The sequence below is a fragment of the Phacochoerus africanus genome, chromosome 2 (genome assembly GCF_016906955.1).
Source record: "Phacochoerus africanus isolate WHEZ1 chromosome 2, ROS_Pafr_v1, whole genome shotgun sequence".
NCBI lineage: Eukaryota > Metazoa > Chordata > Mammalia > Artiodactyla > Suidae > Phacochoerus > Phacochoerus africanus.
In genome coordinates, this window is record NC_062545.1 from 196,282,243 (window position 1) to 196,302,133 (window position 19,891).

General features: G+C 42.1%; 1 protein-coding gene across 4 annotated transcripts in view; it reads right to left on the reverse strand.

Moving 5' to 3' along the window:
• Positions 1-19,891, reverse strand: part of SYNE2 (spectrin repeat containing nuclear envelope protein 2) — a 356,033-nt gene that overhangs the window by 97,727 nt on the left and 238,415 nt on the right. For all 4 annotated transcript variants that reach the window (XM_047767512.1, XM_047767510.1, XM_047767513.1 and 1 more), the window contains exons 62-70: positions 18,206-18,403; positions 17,519-17,593; positions 16,038-16,148; positions 12,072-12,188; positions 8,411-8,641; positions 4,113-4,295; positions 2,928-3,056; positions 1,994-2,115; positions 1,698-1,836 (exon numbers count right to left, since the gene is read on the reverse strand). In XM_047767512.1, coding sequence (XP_047623468.1) covers positions 1,698-1,836; positions 1,994-2,115; positions 2,928-3,056; positions 4,113-4,295; positions 8,411-8,641; positions 12,072-12,188; positions 16,038-16,148; positions 17,519-17,593; positions 18,206-18,403 — 1,305 coding nt within the window. The remainder of the gene's footprint in view (positions 1-1,697; positions 1,837-1,993; positions 2,116-2,927; positions 3,057-4,112; positions 4,296-8,410; positions 8,642-12,071; positions 12,189-16,037; positions 16,149-17,518; positions 17,594-18,205; positions 18,404-19,891) is intronic.

The following is a 19,891-nucleotide window of genomic DNA, read 5'->3' on the forward strand; positions in this document are numbered from 1 at the left end:
AAATATTTTGGACAGCTTTAAAAAGTCATGACAGGCTTTCCTTAGACACTTGAGGATCCATTTAGATAATGAGGGGAAAACTCTAATTTGAAAAACAGAGCAGGAGTTCCCATCGTGGTTCAGTGGTTAACGAATCCGACTAGGGACCATGAGGTTTCAGGTTCGATCCCTGGCCTTGCTCAGTAGGTTAAGGATCTGCCGTTGCCGTGAGCTGTGGTGTAGGTTGCAGATACAGCTCGGATCCCGAGTTGCTGTGGCTCTGGTGTAGGATGGCGGCTACAGCTCTGATTCAACCCCTAGCCTGGAAGCCTCCATATGCTGGGGGAGTGGCCCAAGAAATGGCAAAAAGACCAAAAAAAAAAAAAAAAAAAAAGACACACACACAAAAAGAAAAACAGAGCAGAATCACTAATCTTTCAATTTAGTAGTGATACTCCTCCTGTGCCAGGTTAGTTGTTTCTTTTCCCATTTACTAGTAGACTCCTGGCATATAACCAACTCCTAAAGTAGAATACAGTCATCTCCAAAGTCTGATTTGCATCTTGATTTGTTATTGAAAAGCTAAATAATTACCGAAAATGATCTGTGACTTCAGAAAGGAAAAGGATACAGAGTTAATTTCTTTCCCAAATTGGAAAACTAACATATATGAAGAAATAGGATGGGGTAGTAGATGAATTCACCGGGTGGGAGGGTGGAGAATCCCCTCTTGGAGAAAGAACAACATGCATGTCATGGTGTGCATGACAAGGAGAAAAAAAGACTATGGCCCTGGCCTACCCACGAACTGGAGTCATCTGACCAACTTTAAATGGTCAAATGAGGTTACTGGCAGAATAGAAGAGAAATGAAAAGTTCCCAGCAGACTAGGGAATTGGGAATTCATCAGTAACCTTTGCCTAGGCAATCTGAGTGCAAAGTTGAAGTCAGAAGCTTGACTGCTGGGAGCAATGGTGCTCTTCTGCTCAGTGGCTCCCTGCTTAGAGAGAAATCCACAATAGCTGGAACAGCATGAATATACCCTTATAATGGCAATATAAGGCATGATAAGGTGTGAAGGTGAGAATACCTATAGACAGGTACCATCAGCCAGGGGCCGGCACACTGCACATTCCAAATAATCTTTTGATGGACGAATGACACGCATATAGCACTATATCATTTTTTTTTTTTTGGTCACCCCCACGGCATGCAAAAATTCCCAGGCTAGGGACTGAACTCAAGCCATTAGCAGTAACCTGAACCACAGCAATGAAACCAGCTCCTTAACTACTAGGCCACCAGGGAATTCCAGGGAATGTATGTTTTTCACATATATTATTCATTAAATTTATAGTAATGGCAATTTTATGATGTTTCAGGTACTATGCCAGGCACTCAAATGTGAACCAGGCAGACATGGTCTTTCTTCTCATGCCTTGTAATGGGCAATGTAGACAAATCAACAGGTGCACAGTGGATCAGGATTAGGGAAGCCCAGAGTGCTTCTGTGCTACAGGGGAACCGAAGAGGAGCACAGACTACAGATTTACAGGAAGGTGAACAGGGACAACCAACTATGAAAATCCTGCTGGCATCTTTGCTTTCTGCAAGTAAACTACTACACAATGCAGAACACGCATGCATGTTTAATAAATGCTTATTGTATTTTCAAAGACACAAACACGTTCCTCTATACTGTGTGCACACAGGCTGACCTGGGGCTGCACAGGCTGAGGTGGAGGGAGCCTTGTTTTTGATGAGAGTTCATGATGTAAATATTGCCACTTATCTCCACTTTGGCCCTGGGCTGACAAGACCGAGTCTGGAGCATCATTTTCAGGGCTAGATGCTTTACTGCTTTTAAGGGAAAACAAAAGGTGAAAAGAATAATCATCATACACAAATTTTATTACATTCGGATAATGTTTTATAAGTGATAATAAAACAAACACTCCTGATTCTCCCAACCATAAAACTACTGTATAATGTCTAATTCTTTAAAAATACTCGCCTCACAGATGATGTCTGAGTCGTATCCTTAGCATGTTGGCAATACTGGACCCACATTTTGTTAGCATTAAATTCTATGAATTTGATTAAATCATTCCATTCCATTGGTTTTAACTCCAGAACCTATAATTGAATAGGATTCAAATGGTCCAATGAATCAAAGTTTTCAAATAGCACCCAAAGGTTTCCTTGGTTGGGATCATGTGATTTGGAACCACTTCCTAAATCATTATTTACTTCTCTTCCTTGCTTGCTTGTTCTCATTAACTTTTATTTTTCAAAAAACTATTTAAAACAGTCTTACAGTGACCAAGTATTGTTTGCTATATACTACACACATGGAAAATCACCAAAAATATACTAATATATTTTGAAACAATAGGGAAAGAAGTGTTGGAGTTACAGAGGTAAGTTTATTCCGAAGACATTTGCTTAGTGCGGTATAAGTGCAAGTTAATGGAGTTCCTGTCATCGCGCAGCGGAAACGAATCCAACTAGGAACCATGAGGTTTTGGGTTTAATCCCTGGCCTCGCTCAGTGGGTTAAGGATCCAGCGTTGCTGTGAGCTGTGGTGTAGGTCGCAGACGCAGCTCAGATCTGGCATTGCTGTGGCTCCGGTGTAGGCCGGTGGCAACAGCTCCAATTAGATCCCCTAGCCTGGGAATCTCCATATGCTGCGGGTGCAGCCCTAAAAAAGATGCAAGTTGTTAAAGCAGCCACACATACAAGTTCAAGTGTCCCCAGCTGTAGTAGATGAAAACAAAGTAGGTGCTGTAGCAAACACGCAAAACCCCGAGGTGCTGCACACCCACACATTAAACTTTCTATGAAGTCACATAAGAAAACACTCCCATGGCTGTTCAGTTTTTATTTCAATGGGAAATTCCATGTAGAAACCTTTATTCTTATCCTTATAACTGTTGGGCTGAAATTACCTGTTGTTGGTGGAAATCTTTTTGCCTGCTGAATTGTGGCCTTTCAGTTACAATAGATTCAAATTCAGAAAGGTTATCTGGTTGGAGAACTTTCTGAAGCTCTGAAGATTTCTTTAGAATGGTAGAATTCTGCAAAACATTTTATGACGGCAGGCTATTTATTTACAATGGTGACCCACTTTATTTCAAATCCAATAAGACTACAAAATGGAACATTTCACAGGAATTAAATGATTATATTCTGTTAATTATAATAATTACATACTATGATTTAATGTATTTATTTCATAAGAACTCCAAAACCCACTACAGTTGATGACATGATCATTTTACCATTTTCTCAACTTAATTCCTCCTATAAATTACTAAAAGCCAGGAAATCCATTGCCCTTTTTTCTTAGAGCAAAATGAAGAAAACAGACATAATATTATGCTTTTGAACTCAAATTTCCCCTATGTCTAAAGTAGACATTTATCATACATTAGTAGATATTTTTTAAAGAGAGAGAACATATGAGGATAAAAGGGATTCCATATAGCCGGTGTAGCTGAAGCTGATCTTATTTCTGTGAATGCAAGTCCTGTAAGTAGAAACCATCGTCTCATAAGTAGAGATGTAAATCTTACATAGTAAGATCCTACTCATAGAGCATATTTGCATTTATATACACAAAATGCTTTTAAAAGTCACTAGAACACTTTAACTGTATGGTACTTTGATCAGTATATATAAATATTTTAAATGAATAACAAAAGTACCCTGGAAACAGGTTTTTGTGTTTCTGATGTCAAATTTTAAGCTTATCTATAAAGGATTCATTTTCCAGTCAACTGGAGTCACACAATTCATTTAAAATACATATTTCTTTTATAAGGAAGGCTTGCATGGACTTCAGTATCAGCAAGAACGGCTACCCAGTCAAGCCAACTCCAATCAATACCATCACTAACAACAACCTAGATGGAAAAACTGCACAGCAAAATGAAACCAACAACAAAATCCAGGGCAGCCATTCCTGACAGCTTTCTGAGGCTTAATTCTTTCTCACTTAGAATAATTCCTCTGTAGTTATTTCCTTACCTCCATCCAGAGTTCTTCCTGATGGATCCATCCGAGTGTATACATACATGTCCATCTACCCATGTGTCTGTCTACATACATATCTGTACACAGCCATACTTTACCTGCTCCTCATTGTATTTCTCCTGAAGCATCATCTGAACTTTTTCCAAATTGCACTTCACGGTTTTTAGTTTCAAGGAAAGTGCTTCCGCCTCCTGTTGAGTGGCCCCGCTATCCCCCAGGCCCTGATCTTTGCAGTTCTCTAACAGAGAGGCAACCTTGTGCTCAATCTCTGTCAGCATAGCCTAGGAAATAAAATCATCTAATTATTCATAGTTTTAATCCTGAACAAGCATTACACCCCAAAATAAGTTAGGTTTACACTCTCTACCTAAGTGGATAGAAGAAGTCCATGGGAGTTCCCACTGTGGCTCAGCAGTAACGGACCCAACTAGTATACATGAGGATTCAGGTTCAACCCCTGGCCTCACTGTGGGTTAAGGAGCCAGGGTTGTTGTGACCTGTGGTCTAGGTCGCAGACATGGCTCGGATCCCACGCTGTTGTGGCATAGGCTGGCAGCTGTAGCTCTGATTCGACCCCTAGCCTGGAAACTTCCATATGCTGCAACTTTGGCCCTAAAAAAAAAAAAAAAAAAAGTACCGGGAACACAGTTTGGAAGGGACTTTGGGGGGAAAAAACCCTCCACATAATCCCTCTGGTTTTCAATCCCAGGACAACCAAACCAACCCCAAATTGCAGTGGTCACTCTCTTAAATAATCTAAAATAAGTTATTCTACATTCCTTTTAGAAAATATGGCCGAGTGTACCCAGTACCCCACAGTGGTAAGAACAGACACTGGAACTGTACTACTTGCGTTCAGATCCCAGCCCTGCCAGTTAGTAGCTGGGAAAACTCGGGCACCTTACATTGTGTGGTTGTGCCTCTAGCCATCTGTAAAATGGGGACAATAACAGAACTTAACTCCTGGGGTCACTTTGAGAGGCTAGAGTTAAATCCACATACCTTCGGCAGTGCTTGATTCATGGTCTGTGTCAACTATCATTACATTTCCCCACCTTTCTAACCTTTTTCTGTTGCAATCCAAGTGTTGAGTGGTATTAAAAAAAAAAAAAAAAAAAGAATTCCACAGAATCCTTTGAAAATTCTTCCCCATGCTCTTCTCTTGCTCTTTCTCAAGCCAAATAAGCTTCTAAAATATTAGAAGAAGACCACAGAAAACATAACCAGGAACCTAAAACACTTAGTCATTGATAGAGCTGGCCAACTTATAGCTGGGTCTAAAAATACATCAGGAGGATGAAGTAAGTTTCCCAGTAAGTCACAGTCATTGTTTTCCTCCTCAGCAGATCAAGTTTGCCCTCTCCCGGGGCTCAGTAGCCTCAACATAGTAGCCCAACTGGCTGGGCACACAAGTAGAGCAGCAGCGTTTAGATTTGCATTCCAGCAATGTGACTACTTGTGCTAAAATCATGTGTGACTAAGAGCAAGTTTAAGTCCTTGGGAGAAACTTAAGGAAATACTTTAAATACTTAATTCTTTTTGTTTTGTTTTCGTTTCTTTGTTGGTTTTTTTTTTTTTTTCAGGGTCACACCTGCAGCATGTGGAAGTTCCCAGGCTAGGGGTCAAATTGGAGATGCAGCTGCCAGCCCACACCATAGCCACAGCAATGCCAGATCCGAGCCACATCTACAAACCTACACCACAGCTCACGGCAAAGCTGGATCCTTAACCCACTGAGTGAGGCCAGGGATTGAACTCACGTCCTCATGGATACTAGTCAGGTTCTTAACCCGCTGAGCCACAACGGGAACTGCAGAAAATACTCTACTCTTAATATAAATTTTCAAGTAACATACTTAAAACATCTCCATCCAAGCAAATTACTTGTATCCTCCATCTATAGACTCTTCTAAGCATGAACAATACGAGCACAAAGACTTTAGAGTGGCTATAAACAAAGTACACTGTAATATTATGCTCTTTCTCCATAATGTATACTTTTCCATGTATCTACATACATGTGCTTCATGATTCCCATTTTAATAGCTGCAAGTGAATACTGCAGATTCTCTTCACCTTCCTATCATTAAGTCTTTAAACCATCTCCAGTTCTTCACTTTTGTAATCAATGCTGGCATATTTTTCTCCTTTTGGGGTTATTTTCAGAGGGTAAATTTAAAGTAATGGGATTATTGGGCTAAAAAGATGCACATTTTATCTGCCGATAGTGAACTCCCCCCAACATTTAACTAAATTGGCAGACATTAGTGAATCTATTTCTCCAGAGTTTTCCAGGATGAAATAATTTTTGTCAAGGTAATGTAGGAACAAAACAACAGTTGTTTTGACTCATATGTCTTTAATAATCAAGGCTGAATATTTCCTTTCAAATATTAAGTTACTACATATAATTTTTTCTTGACTGCTCTGTTTGCTCCTATCCTTTGGAGATTTTCTCTCTGGGAACTTAGTGTTTTTACAGACCACTCTAAGGCTTTTTACAGGTTTCAGTATTAAACCGTATGGCCAGGTGTTATGCAAATGAGTCAAAGTCGGCCCCTATATATTGACTCTTATGTTGTTTATTTCTTCACAGCGGGTGAGGACATTAGCTCATATTTCACTGGTACCAGACTCACAACTGGACCCCCACCTCTGCGAGCTGTGGTGAAGACAAGCAGGTGCTCTAATGCCCCACCTCTGCTGTCCTTCAGAGCTCCCTGACATCACCTAGACACAGAAGCCCCTCTGGATCCCCATTCCCCTGGAGCCCCCTGTCTCTTCCCCTTGTGGGTGGTGGCCCCACCAGCCTCTTGCCAAAGTCTCTGGAAGGTCTCCTGCCAATGAGAGACCTCCCAGTCCCTCCAGATCCCTCCAAAATGCTGCTGAAAAAAGCTCCCTATGTGCTACTGCCCCCTTGTGGCCATGTCTTTTCCCAGAGCAGCCCTCAAATCCTTGAACTTGGTACCAGTGGCCAGAAGATGGGATTCGGGTGATGATCAAGGAACTAACTGGCTTTGGAGTCTTCTCAGGCAGAAGGATGATTGATTGGAAGATCACTTCAGATGGCCTTAAGTGCCTGGGTCTCAACAGGTGGAAGGCTGCAAGTTCAGATCAGAGGAGCGCTGCTCTGTGCCATATTACACTCTTTTCTACACTCCCCTGCATCTCATCAGCTAGGCCATGTGGTGGTGGTAGGATCTGAATGAACCCATGCCTCAGACTGACTTCTGGGGTGAGAGGTGCTGAGATGCCCAGGGCAGAAGGTCAGCCTGCTCACTTGGGTCGCATGAGGCAGGTGCCAGATGCTGTTAAGACTGTGGGTCTGAATGAAAAAGGGAAGGAGTGGTGGCCTCAGGCCAAGGTGGGTCTTCCCCCCACCCTGTAACTTCCTATAGTGGACGGAGCTCCCTGTGGGCAGATCAGAGATTTGTACTCTGAGAGGAAGCCCTTGTCCCTGGGTGATGATCCCATCAGGCGTAGACATCAAGCCAAGGGAGGTCTAAGTGCCTTTGGGGGCAGCAGTGTCTTGGCTGCTATGACACTCAGTTAGGCTGCATGGAGTCCTGGCTCTGGCCTGTCCCTGAAGGGATAAAGTGATCCTAACCTTTGGGCTATGCCAGCAAATATTATTCAAAGTGACCAAAAGCAAGGAAGTTGCTCCTCCCAGCATGAGCAGAAGCATTCACAGGAAAATGGCAGCAAGGCCCTTTTCTGTGGCATCTGCAGTCTTGCAGATCAGGGATATTCAGTTTCATTTCTTTTTTTGAGGTTCCCAGGCTAGGGGTCGAATAGGAGCTGTAGCCACCAGCCTATGCCAGAGCCATAGCAACATGGGATCTGAGCCACGTCTGCGACCTACACCACAGTTCACAGCAACGCCAGATCCCCAACCCACTGAGTGAGGCCAGAGATGGAACCTGTGTCCTCATGAATGCCAGTTGGGTTGGTTAACCACTGAGCCACAACGGGAACTCCCAGTTTCATTTCTGATGAATGAGAAGTCAAAGAACTGAATATTATGACTAAAATAAGAGTATTTACTGAGCACTTTATACCTTCTTTATATACCAAACACTGATTTATATACTTCATTTAATCCTGACAAAGTCTTAAGAGATAACCTACACATGAGAGTAAAGAGGTGAAAAGTTTACTGACCCCAGTCCACAGTCAACATGACAGAGCTGGATGTGAATTAGATTCTGTGCTCTTACCCCCTACTGTCTCCCCAAATACTCTGTTTACATAAACTATTTCAAAGAATTACCCTGCAGTTAACAAGTTGAGGCTGAGATAAACACAGCAGTCTGAGGAACAGGAAGAATCACTCTGTTGCTTTAAGAGAAATTCCCCCAGTCTTGGAAGGCCATGAACTCGGGCCCATCAGCCTTACCTGGCACCCTACCAGCTGCTGTTCCACCACCTGTTGCATGTCTGCGTTTAATGTTTCCGGCTCAAATGCCACGTTGGCTTGGTGCAGCCACAGCTCCAGCTCAGCAACCTGGTTCTTGCAGACATGGAGGACTTCCGCAGGCTCAGGCCTCGCTTTCTCCACTGTGGCCTCCAAAGCTCCTTGTTCGTCAGAAAACCCTGGTGCTGCAGCCCTGATGGGAGGTGTGGCACCCTATGATAAATCCAAAGATAATCCAGCAGTGAAAAGCCAGGAAAAGCCAGGAGTCCAAAATGTTCAGATTTGGATTTGCAAGGACCTGTGACCTTTCAGCATTTCCCCCACTTAAGCGAAAATAAATAAATAAGGGCAGAAGTAAGAAGGAAAGAAAGAAAAGAAAAAGGCACCTCCACAGGCATAGCAACAGTCACGTGACCTGACGCCCCAGGTTTCCAAGCAGCCGACCTGCGTGTACACAGGTACAGAGTTCCCAGGCACAGAGGAAGCGAACGTGCTCGTAGTTCATTAAACGGCGGCCCCAGGAGACAGGTGAGTGTGAGCGAGAGGGTGTGCATGTGGGTGTGTGTGTCTGAAACATTTCAGCGAATTGGCTGGTGTTGAAAGTTGCGTGACACATGATTAAGCAACGCTTACATTGCTGTGTGCTCCGTTCAAAGGGAAAAAACAGATCTTTACATACAGGTGGGGTCACAGGGAACTCTATCTCACACTTAAAATGTCACATCTCAAGAACTTAGATTATAGAATATTTTAGCTTCCCCCCCAGCCCTCCACCTGCCCCCCACCCCCGTATTATTTACCGAAACTTCTCCCTATTAAAAATAGCCAGAGTCAAGTTATAAGCTTCAGGGGGATAATTTGGAAACTTTCCTCCTATTCTTCAGTGAGAGTCCCTAAAACTACTTTTCACGTTCTAGATACTCAAATATTGTTAAGGACTAGATGCTTATAGCACTGTATAAAGAAAGTATGATGTGTGTGTTCTTTCTATACTGAAACAACTAGCTTGCTTATCTACCCCCCCAAAAAATTTCCCCCAGGTACCAAGTGAAAGTATTCTAGTAAATACATAATAAATACTTTCAATTTGAAGGCAAAAGATGAACTGATAGAGATATGTTTGCTTCCCACATCCTTTCCAGACTAGTGAAAGTGTATGATCAACCCTTCTGGAGGATTTCTTTAAGAATAAGGATTTGTGTTTTGCACTACAAAATTAGTGATCTCAATAAATATTTTTTTATTCTGATTATGATGAAATATGCTCTTTTCTATGTTAGACTTTGCTTACTACATCTCACATTTAATAAGGCACAATTTTGGCCAATAGAGAAATGGGAGTTGCTCCCAAATATATACCCTCACTTGACTCAAGTGCACATTTCCTAGTGTTTGTGGAATTGTGTCTAAACATAGAATTTTCAGTACAACAGAAGCAGATACAATTGGCAAGTGGTAATAAAAACATGCAGGGCATGAAAACACCATTTATTTTCATGCACACTGATGAAAGTTACGAAAGCTGGTTTGGCAGAAGGGTTCTGAGTTGTACTTGTTCCCCTGGGACCATCTATTCACTTGACATATGTTTGCCTTCTCGGTCAAAACACTCTTTCCCCCTGCCTTCATTAGTATTTTCTTCAAGAGTCACCTTCCTAAAGAAATCTTCCTTTGCCTTATTTTCTCTGTAGTTCATACACAGTCAGGTCTAATACTTAGGTTCACCAGTTTCAATTTTCTTTTTTAATCCTGATTTTTAAAAAAGCAACAGATGTGTGATTTTACTGCCAGACACCAATTTCTAGTCATTTTATTAACTGTTTTCTAGTTTTCAGATACTGCTATACCTTAGGGGCCAAGATTTTGGGATTCTCTTTTTTTGTCATCTGAGATAATAATCGGTTAATACTGATTGATTTGTTAATTAGCTAATTAATCAATCTGCAATAACAGATTTACCATCCACCTTCCTTATTTATTCAAAAACATTACTTGACACCAATATCTGCCACACACATTTCAAAATGACAATATTGAGTTTCTTTGCTTTCTCACTAACTCACTGAGTGAATGAGGAAATAAGGAAGCTGGATAATTGATCTCGGCTTTATTTGCTAGTTATTTGAACCTGAAAAGAATCCAAAGGTGATGGAAGTAAAAAGATTATTCACAACCATAGAGCTTCAATAGCTGAAGGTGGCCTGGGGAACATGCCAGGAATCAGTTCACTCACCTTTTTTTATGGTCAAAGAAACGCAAGTGTACTTAACGAACATTTAATCAGCTCACACACCTTCCATCCCACCACACTGCTTCTAAGAAGCTCAGCCCCATACATAAAGCACTTGCCCAAGGTTACATAGCCCTGTGATTTTTTAATTCTGAGTCCACAGTTGTTTCCACAACAGCACCTCTGCTTAAGATCTTCTCCAAATGATAACCCCAAATTCTAAAAGTAAAATTATTTACCTGAAAGTTTTATGATCGTATACTCTGTAGGGCTAAAAAAGTATGACCACGCATATTTCTTTTAAAGAGGATTATGCTATTTCTAAAGCCGTATGTAAATTGATAATACCTAATCTTTTATTAGGCTCTTGAGCAAGGCCACTGTGCTAAGACCAGCTCACATTTCATACCACAAGCCTGTGATTATTCCCAATGTGTAGACGAGGAAACTGAGGCTTAGAGAAGTTATTCAAACTGCCTATGGGCATATGGCTAGTAAGTAGAACCAGGATTCAATCCCTGACTTCACTATGCCTTGAAGTCTACAGGTTCACATTCTTGACATAATTCTGTCAACCCTCTGGCATCCAAGTTAGCCCCTCAGTTAGTGGATGTCATACTGCTTGATTCTGCAGTCAAGTGTTAACTTTTCCAGTTCAAATGCAAGGGAATTTTTTGGCTACAGCTCTATTTCATGAATAAATATCAACCCTTTAAACATTTTACTGTCAATTCCACAGGTGTCTGCACACCCCTTCCCATTTTTTATAAAATACAAATCTCCCTGGCTAAAGCACCCTACCCTAATTGCACCTGCGCAAATACTAAATATGTCACTGGAATGGCATGGTGGCAGTTTATTTTGTGAGTCCAAACCTGCCTTGGTTTCACATCTTTAAATACTAAATATTCAAATTAGGAAGGCAGATTAGACTATTCTGAGTCTGACTCCTTATGATTCTATTTGCCAGCTATGTTTACTCCATGAATTTTGATTTCCTCATTCGAAAATATATAGTAGGTATTAACCTACCTTATTTAAATGAGAATTAGATAGCAAATACAAACGCCTTTTATGTATTAGGCAGTTAATCAATATTAGCTCTCCTCCACTTTCATTGCCCCCATCAGTTACAGCTACAGAAGAACAAGTAGCTGTTAATGGAAAGGCTGATTCACCCTGACAAGTGGTAAGAAAATCTTAAACTGCTCTATGCCATGCTTACTCTGATGACAAATATCTGATGACAAATTTTCCAGTTCTCTCTCTTGGCAGCACACATAAAAATGTTAAAGTTCACAAAGAACTCCTGGTTTAAAATACAAAGTATTGCAAAACACAGAGTGTTCGTCATCTTGGGGGTTGGTCTAGGTAACCGAATGGGCAGTTGGCTTGGCACCAATAGGTACTTACCTCTTCTGTTTGGTCAGGGTTCAGGGACAATTCTGGACCTTGCTCAGTGTTCAGTGAGTCTGGAACAAGAATCTGTGCCATGGAACTATCACATATGCTTATTTTCCCAGTTGCCTCCTGTAATGAAAGGAATCAGAGGTCCAGAAAAGCTCCTGCACCTGCTCATTCTACAAATCACAAAAACATCCAGAGAGGTTGGGTGCATTGAGAAAAAAAAATTTTTTTGTTGTTCATTAGGGGAAAAAAAATAAACTTCTTCAGTTTTGCCTTTATTTGAAGACTTAAATTCTCCAAAGTTCTAGAGTTAATGAGGAACATATAAGGAATCTAAAGAAGTATGTATTTAAATGGATTATTATGAGATCTAAAATTAAATGAGATTATACAATAAAGGCCACATTTCCAATAATGGGGGAAAGATAAATTTTATAAATTTGGGAACAACTATCCTACCCAGGAAATTTCAAGAAAAACAAACTAAATCCTCATCTCACTAACAATGAATTCTAATTGTATATTTAAAAGTAAAAGTCGGAGTTCCCATCGTGGCACAGTGGTTAACAAACCCAACTAGAAACCATAAGGTTGCGGGTTCGATCCCTGGCCTCGCTCAATGGGTTAAGGATCCGGTGTTGCCGTGAGCTGTGGTGTAGGTCGCAGACACAGCTTGGATCCTGCGTTGCTGTGGCTCTGGCGTAGGCCGAAGGCTACAGCTCCAATTCAACCCCTAGCCTGGGAACTTCCAGGTATGGCCCTAGAAAAGACAAAAAAAAAAAAAATTTAAGTGGATTTAAAATACTTTTTAAAAGATAAATAAATAAGTAAAAATAAAAGTAAAAGTCATACCGTAAAAATTCTTGAAAAAAATACGAGTGAATCTATTTCTAATCTAGAAGTGTGTAGGGGGAAGAGACTTTTAATAACAATAAAGGAAAAAAACATTAGTACCAACATTAAGTAGAATAACAAGCGCCACAAAAGACACTATCATCTAAGTTACAAGAGAAATAACAGACTGGATGACATCTTCAAAGTGTTAATTACTCTTACAAATCATTAAGGAAGATGTCATCCCCTATGGAAAAAAAGTCAAATGGCATGAACAAGTAATCCATAAAGGAAGAATACAAAAGCCAATAAACACCCAAAGAGACATCCAACATTCTTAGAATATAATGCAATTTAAGCCACTGGCAATGTCTGACTAAGGTTGAAAAATATCTGGTATCAGCTTGGGATCTGGAAAGAGGCATTTCCATGCATTCCTGGTAGGAATAAAATTGACACAGTCCTTCTAGAGGGCATTTTGATAATGTGTACCACATTTTAAAAGGATATATACTCTGATCCAGTACTCCTAACTTATTAAGCTATTCGTTTAAACAATGAGAAAATGAAATGTACACAATTAATTAACATAGTATGATAGAAAAAGTATGGATGTTATAATGGACCAGTCTTGACTGTTCTACTTACAAGTTGTGTGGTCTTGGACAAGTTAATCTGGACTCTCTGAGCCTCACTTACTTCATCTTTATTTTTTTATTTTTTTTATTTTTTTTGTCTTTTTTGCTATTTCTTGGGCCGCTCCCGCGGCATATGGAGGTTCCTAGGCTGGGGGTCGAATCTGAGCTGTAGCCACCAGCCTACGCCAGAGCCACAGCAACGCGGGATCCGAGCCGCGTCTCCGACCTACACCACAGCTCATGGCAACGCCGGATCGTTAACCCACTGAACAAGGGCAGGGACCGAACCCGCAACCTCATGGTTCCTAGTCGGATTCGTGAACCACTGCGTCACGACGGGAACTCCCCTACTTCATCTTTAAAGCGGGAATATAACTCACCTCACCCCTTCCTGTGATTATTAAACAACTTGACACATAAAAAGCATCTAGGAGTTCCTAACAAAATGTTACTTTTCAGCTCCCTGTATGGAAAACAGTAACTGCAATTAGAAAGGTATGAACCAGGAAACAAAGGTAAAGCTTAGATAACACTAGAAAGGTAAATTGAGATCATAAAAAATCTGGAACACCAGCATAAGAAGACTATTTTTATTCAGTAGATAATCAGAATCCAGGAAAGACTGGAGCTTGACATTAATTGTTTTAGGAAAAGCCATTAGACAGTATTGTATGAGACATATATATGAATAGAGACTGCAAACCCACTTAGAAAGCTACTCCAAAAGTCTAGGGAAGAAGATAACCACTGCTTGGAATAGGATGGTAACACAAATCATGGGAGGAGAAGAAGGATGGAAGGATGAATGGACATCACCTGACTACTTACTGGAGACATAAGACCAATGAAGTATTGAGATGTCTGAAGTTTGTACTTTGTGAAAACAGTAGGGCCATTAAGAGACAGTGAGAAATCAGGAGGAAGAGGAAGCTTTGAAGGCAAGTTGGTAAATGGGTTTGACATGAAGAAAACACATCCAAAAAGAAAAATCTATCTGGAAGGTAGAAATGTGGGACAGATTTTTTTTTTTTTAAGGTAAAAGTCAGGATTAGAGATTTGACTTGGGAATCCCTGGCACAGAGGTGACCATCAAACCTACGAGAGGAGAAGAAACTGCCATGAGAGAAAACGGAGAAGAAGGAAGAGGACGAAACATTGGGTGGAATGCCTAACATCACAGAGATGGGGCCAGAGAAGGGGATGGAAGAGTGGGTGCAGGTAGATGAGACAGGAAAGTACAGAATTAAGAAAGCCAAAGGAACACTGCCTTTCAAGAAGGAAGAAGTAGTGCTGGAGAAATCAAGAAGCATTGGGACTAATAAAAGGGCGCTAAATTGATATTTGGAAGTCATTGGCAGATTATGTATAGTTTGGGACAAAAGCTTGATTACAAAAGGGGCCCAAGAAAGAGAAGCACTAAGTAGAGACATTTAGCCATAAATAAGAGGAAGTACCACGTGACTGACAAAGCAGGATCAAGAAACTCAAGGCATGAAAGTAGCCAATGGAGCCCAGGAGAGGGCATCAAAATGGAGACAATAAAGTTCTTGCCTATCATGAAACCATATCACGTCTATGCATAAAACTGTGACTGGTCATAGCTGAGGTCCAGAATAATATGGGGAAAGAAAGGGAAGGAGGCAGGTGGGTTCTTGAAGGAGATGGAAGTTGAGATAGGCCTTTGTGGATGGGTAGGAAGGAAGTGCACAGGCAGATATGCAGAGAAGGAACCCCAGGGAAGCAGAGTAGTTTCTGAAGAGATGGTCTGGGCTCTGGGGCCACTCCCCCACCCCCACCCCCACTTCCCCCTTGTTTGGAGGTGCAGGGCCATGAGCTGAGCAAGGGAACTTGCTATGGAAGGGAACACTGAAAACTTCTGAGGTAGAGAGGAAAGGAAGCCATCGAGAGCCAGAGACTGCAGATTCAGGGATAGCAGAGTTGACTGCCAATGAACAATGCAAGGACCAGCCTGGGAACTGAGGGAGGGTCAGCCCTGATCAGGATGCAGGGAGGCATTTGTGTCCTAATAATGCAGGGCTGTCTCAGAAGCAAGGAAAAAACATCACCTTCACATCAGCAAGTAACCATTTTCTAAAGTGAGGGCAGTGTGCCCTTATTTGGAGAGACTGGAGATTTTGAAGGTCATAAGGGGTGAAAAGACTTATTTGCTTCATTTACCTTCCATGCCACCTTGTTCAAAACAAGGATGAGAGTGAGGCCTCTCCCCCACAGCCACTCTCCAAAGGGAGGCATGTTAAATGCTCTAACTAAGGGGAACCCTTTAGGTGCTGCTCTGACTTGTCTGTTTTGTCTGGAATTTCACACATGGAGTTTTCCTCAGAAAAATACTCTCCTATTATCACCGAAGTAATGAGAAACAAAAAAAATATTCAAGCCACATAGGTTTCCCCCTGAAGCATTCTTTCAAAGAAAGTCTTTGTCTTGATTCATTGTCCCCTCCCATCCCCCACCCCAAGAAATGTGATTGGCCCAGTATTACCTGAACAATGGTTCCAGAGGATGAGGATGCCCCATCTTCCTCTACGTCCTTGTCATGTTTCCAGAGTAAAGATGGAGACCCCAAAGACGGCTCTGCTGTCTTATCTCCACTCTAACACAGCAATCAATTGATTAGCAAAGGTAAGCGACTGCCTCCCATCATAAGGCATCCTCCTCATCTCTTTTGCGTAAAACTCAGCCTGCCAGGCAGGATAATGGCAGCCCTTAATTCCACCACTCCTCCGAGCTATCATTGATTTCTTTGGCTAACTATATCATAGAAGTCCAAACATGGTTGTTCTTTCTAAACCTGAAATAATATTCTCTGTGTGCTCACATCACACAAAGGGGATCTTTGAAATCCCCTTTAGGAATCTGATCTGCTTTGGTAAATGTAACCTTAAATGCTATCTTTAAAAGAACAGCCTAACAGAGTTCCCCTGGGCACAGCAGGTTAAGGAACTGGCATTGTCACTGCAGCAGCTCAGGTGGCTGCTGTGGCATGGGTTCCATCCATGCCTTGAGAATGTCTGCATTCTGAGGGCACAGCCATAAAAAAAGCCCCCAAAGCCCTCCAAAACAGCCTGTGAAGATGTATTTTTGATTGTTGTCAAAGACAAACAATTATTATAACATAACAGCTCAGAGACAAATACAGGTCTTGAATTAGCATCGTACTGAGGTGCACTCCTTTTTTGGCCCCAGCACCTCCTCCATTCTCCCACTTCTCTCTGCCCTGAGAGGGCAGGACCAGATCATAAAGGTGTCTGAAGGTCAGAGTGGAGAGCAAGCCCCACTCCTTGTCTGACCACTCGTCCCATGGTCTCCTAGGGAAAAACTAAAGGACAGCAGGCTCTGTGACGTGGAGCTACTGCACAATCTATGACACGAGCAGAAAGAATTAACTCAGACACAAACACTAAATTGCTGCAGTTTTCTTCCCTATGGCAGAAGACCCACTGTGACTTCAGTTTTTAAAGTCTGCAGTGGAAGTAGACGTCAGGGGAGACAACTGGTCGTGGTCTCATTCAGCCAGTTCTGACGGAGTAGTGAGGATTGGCAGTAGGATTAGGTGCTAACACCATTCTTCGTGACCTTCCCAATGCTGTTTTAGACTAAAAGAAAGTCATTCCAATATGGAGAAAAATAAGTTCTGTAAAGCATACCAGGAGTGCCAACCAAACAGCACACTCTCAAAACTCCAGAGAAAGTACTCACAAGTCAGGCTACGACAAGGAACTTCATCTTCTCCCTCACGCTAACAAGTGTGTCTGAATTACATTTATCCTACTCTGGACTGAAGTAGCTTTAGATGCACTTAAACAATGTTAATAACAGAAGACAACTACTTCAATCACCCTTATAAAATATCAGCATTAAATTAAAAAAATCCTTATGTTTCTATGTGTTTAAAGATCTTGTCATTGACCTTCTAGAGATTTTGGTTCTAACAAACTTGAATAAGAAAATCATTTTCCTTACTTCATTCTTCAGGGAGTTCTCTTCCGCCTCTTCCGCTACTGCCGGCAGGAAGGACATGGAGCCCGTTCTGTTCAACTGAAAGGCACACAGCACAAAGACTTGCAGCAGAGCTGCCCTTCAAGGTCACCAGGATCCTGGCCTGGCCACATTTTTATGTAGCTAATTTTTTACTCTCTTTATCCAAGATGCCCACCCACACAAGTAGCCTCTGGGTCTAGCAACTTTCAGCTCACCCAGCCAAATATTATGACTCAGTCAAATCTTAGATCGTTCTCTTTTGCATTGCCCTCTGTGTCTCCTCATCAAACAATTCAAGGATGTGATTCATTGATGTGGATTCAGAGTGGGCTTAGAGAGGTGCTGGGTCCATTTGTAGGTGTGCAATGGGCTGACGGCTTAGTAGGAAGATACTTCAAAGGGTGGCTGCCACCCACCTGCTCATGGGATTCCCTAAGCAGCTAGGTTCTTAAGTAACTTGGACATAAGGATCCTGGGTTGAGTCCAGAACAGACACACCCTGAGGATTCATACTCACTAGTGAGTAACCTCAGGTGAAGTATTTATACTTTTACAAAACCCTTCACTCTAAGCCGTAGACATAGATGCCATAGGTTTTTCACCTGAAAAATACTCATCATTTAAAGCTCTTGTGGAGTGTGGGGCCAGTGAACCTAAGGTCATACCCACCTTCCACTCTGAAGCCTCTTTCCCTGGCTCTCCATCCTCCTCTGATGTTCCGGCAGACAGCACCTCTTTTTCTAATTCTTGCTGCTTTTTCTGTAAGTGCTGGTGAAGGTTGATTATGGCTGCCTTCAAGTCCACCAACAGGTCTTCTTTTTTCTGGTTTAAGCTCAGAATCTGCTTTTCCATACCTTCAATTTCTCCCTGTATAGAAAGAATGTTCGCATTGCTTTGGGATGTCAGAGGCCTTTGCACAGGAGCCTGCTTCATTCAGCACAAGGGAGGAAGATGCTTCTAAGCTGTGCGGCTGGCAGAGCAGGAACTAGTCCTGGGTACAGGACAGTCCCTACCTTCCTGGCTGCATTTCCAAATGACCTGGCAAGGGCTTATCGGCTCCCTCACTGGAGGCCTTCACCTAACCCGCCACCTTGTCAATCTCTGGGGGTCAAGTGGTGGCTCAAAAATTTTTAACAGGTTCCACGGGTGACTGTGGTGGCAGCTAGGCTGTACTATTCCAGTGGCCACAGGACTGACTGACCAGAATCTACAGGGTCAGGCGCCTGGAACTAGCAAGCATCTAGGAGATTCATACACACACACTAATTTGGGGAACTGTTGAGAGAAAACAAGGCTAGAAATCTCACACTTTTATCATCACTTTTGAAGCCTTCTTTAGTATTAGTTAATTCATTTGCTTTTTTTTCCCTACAGCCAAAGCTTCCTACCAAATGAGAATAAATAAACAATAAAGGTACTGTGGGTGTGGCACAGCCAGTTAAAGATCTGGCATTGTCACTGCACTGGCTTGGGTCACTGCTGTGGTGTGAGTTTAGTCCCTGGCCTGGGAACTTCCACATGCTACATGTGCAGCCAAAAAAAAAAAAGGGGGGGGGTACTGTGAAGTGTAACTTATGGGGATGATGGACAGATGCTTGCAAACTTTGCTTATTTTGATTTTTAGGGCCACACCTGCAGCATATGAAAGTTCCCAGGCTAGGGGTTGAATAGGAGCTACAGCTGCTGACCTATGCCACACCTACAGCAATGCCAGATTCAAGCTGCATCTGTGACCTACACCATAGCTCCCACTAACTCCAGATCCTTAACCCACTGATTGAGGCCAGGGATCAAACTCATGGATACTAGTCAGGTTACAAACCCACTGAGCCACAATAGGAACTCCTCAAGCTTTATAACATTACTTTAAAAATTTGAATGATGCATGGGAATAAAATTTCTTATACATGGTAGAAGAACAGGTGCCTACCTCTGTCTAAGAGGATTCCAGAATTATAGAGTCTGGGGTCTGGGGAAAATATCAGGTATTGTCTTATCTGCCAGGCCCCTCTCTAGCGCCGTGCAAAGCCTGAGTTTTACAGCATGCGCTGTCTCTGAAGCCAGCCTGCTCCTTTTTGGCAAACCTTCATCTATTGGAATTTTGCTTCTAATATATTCCTTAAACCCCCTGTTTGTTCACGCATTCCTTTCTTCCTCATTTCTTTCTTTCCATCCATCCATCCTACAGCTATTCACAGATTCATTAAGTTTTTTACAGAGAAACCCAACTGTCTCCACCTATGAGAGTTCTGAAGTCCAGACAAAGAAAGCGGTTTTGCCAGGGCTACAGCCACAGAGTGAGTGACAGAGTGCAGACCTGGGCTTCTGACACCAGCCCCATGGCTCTCACGCTAC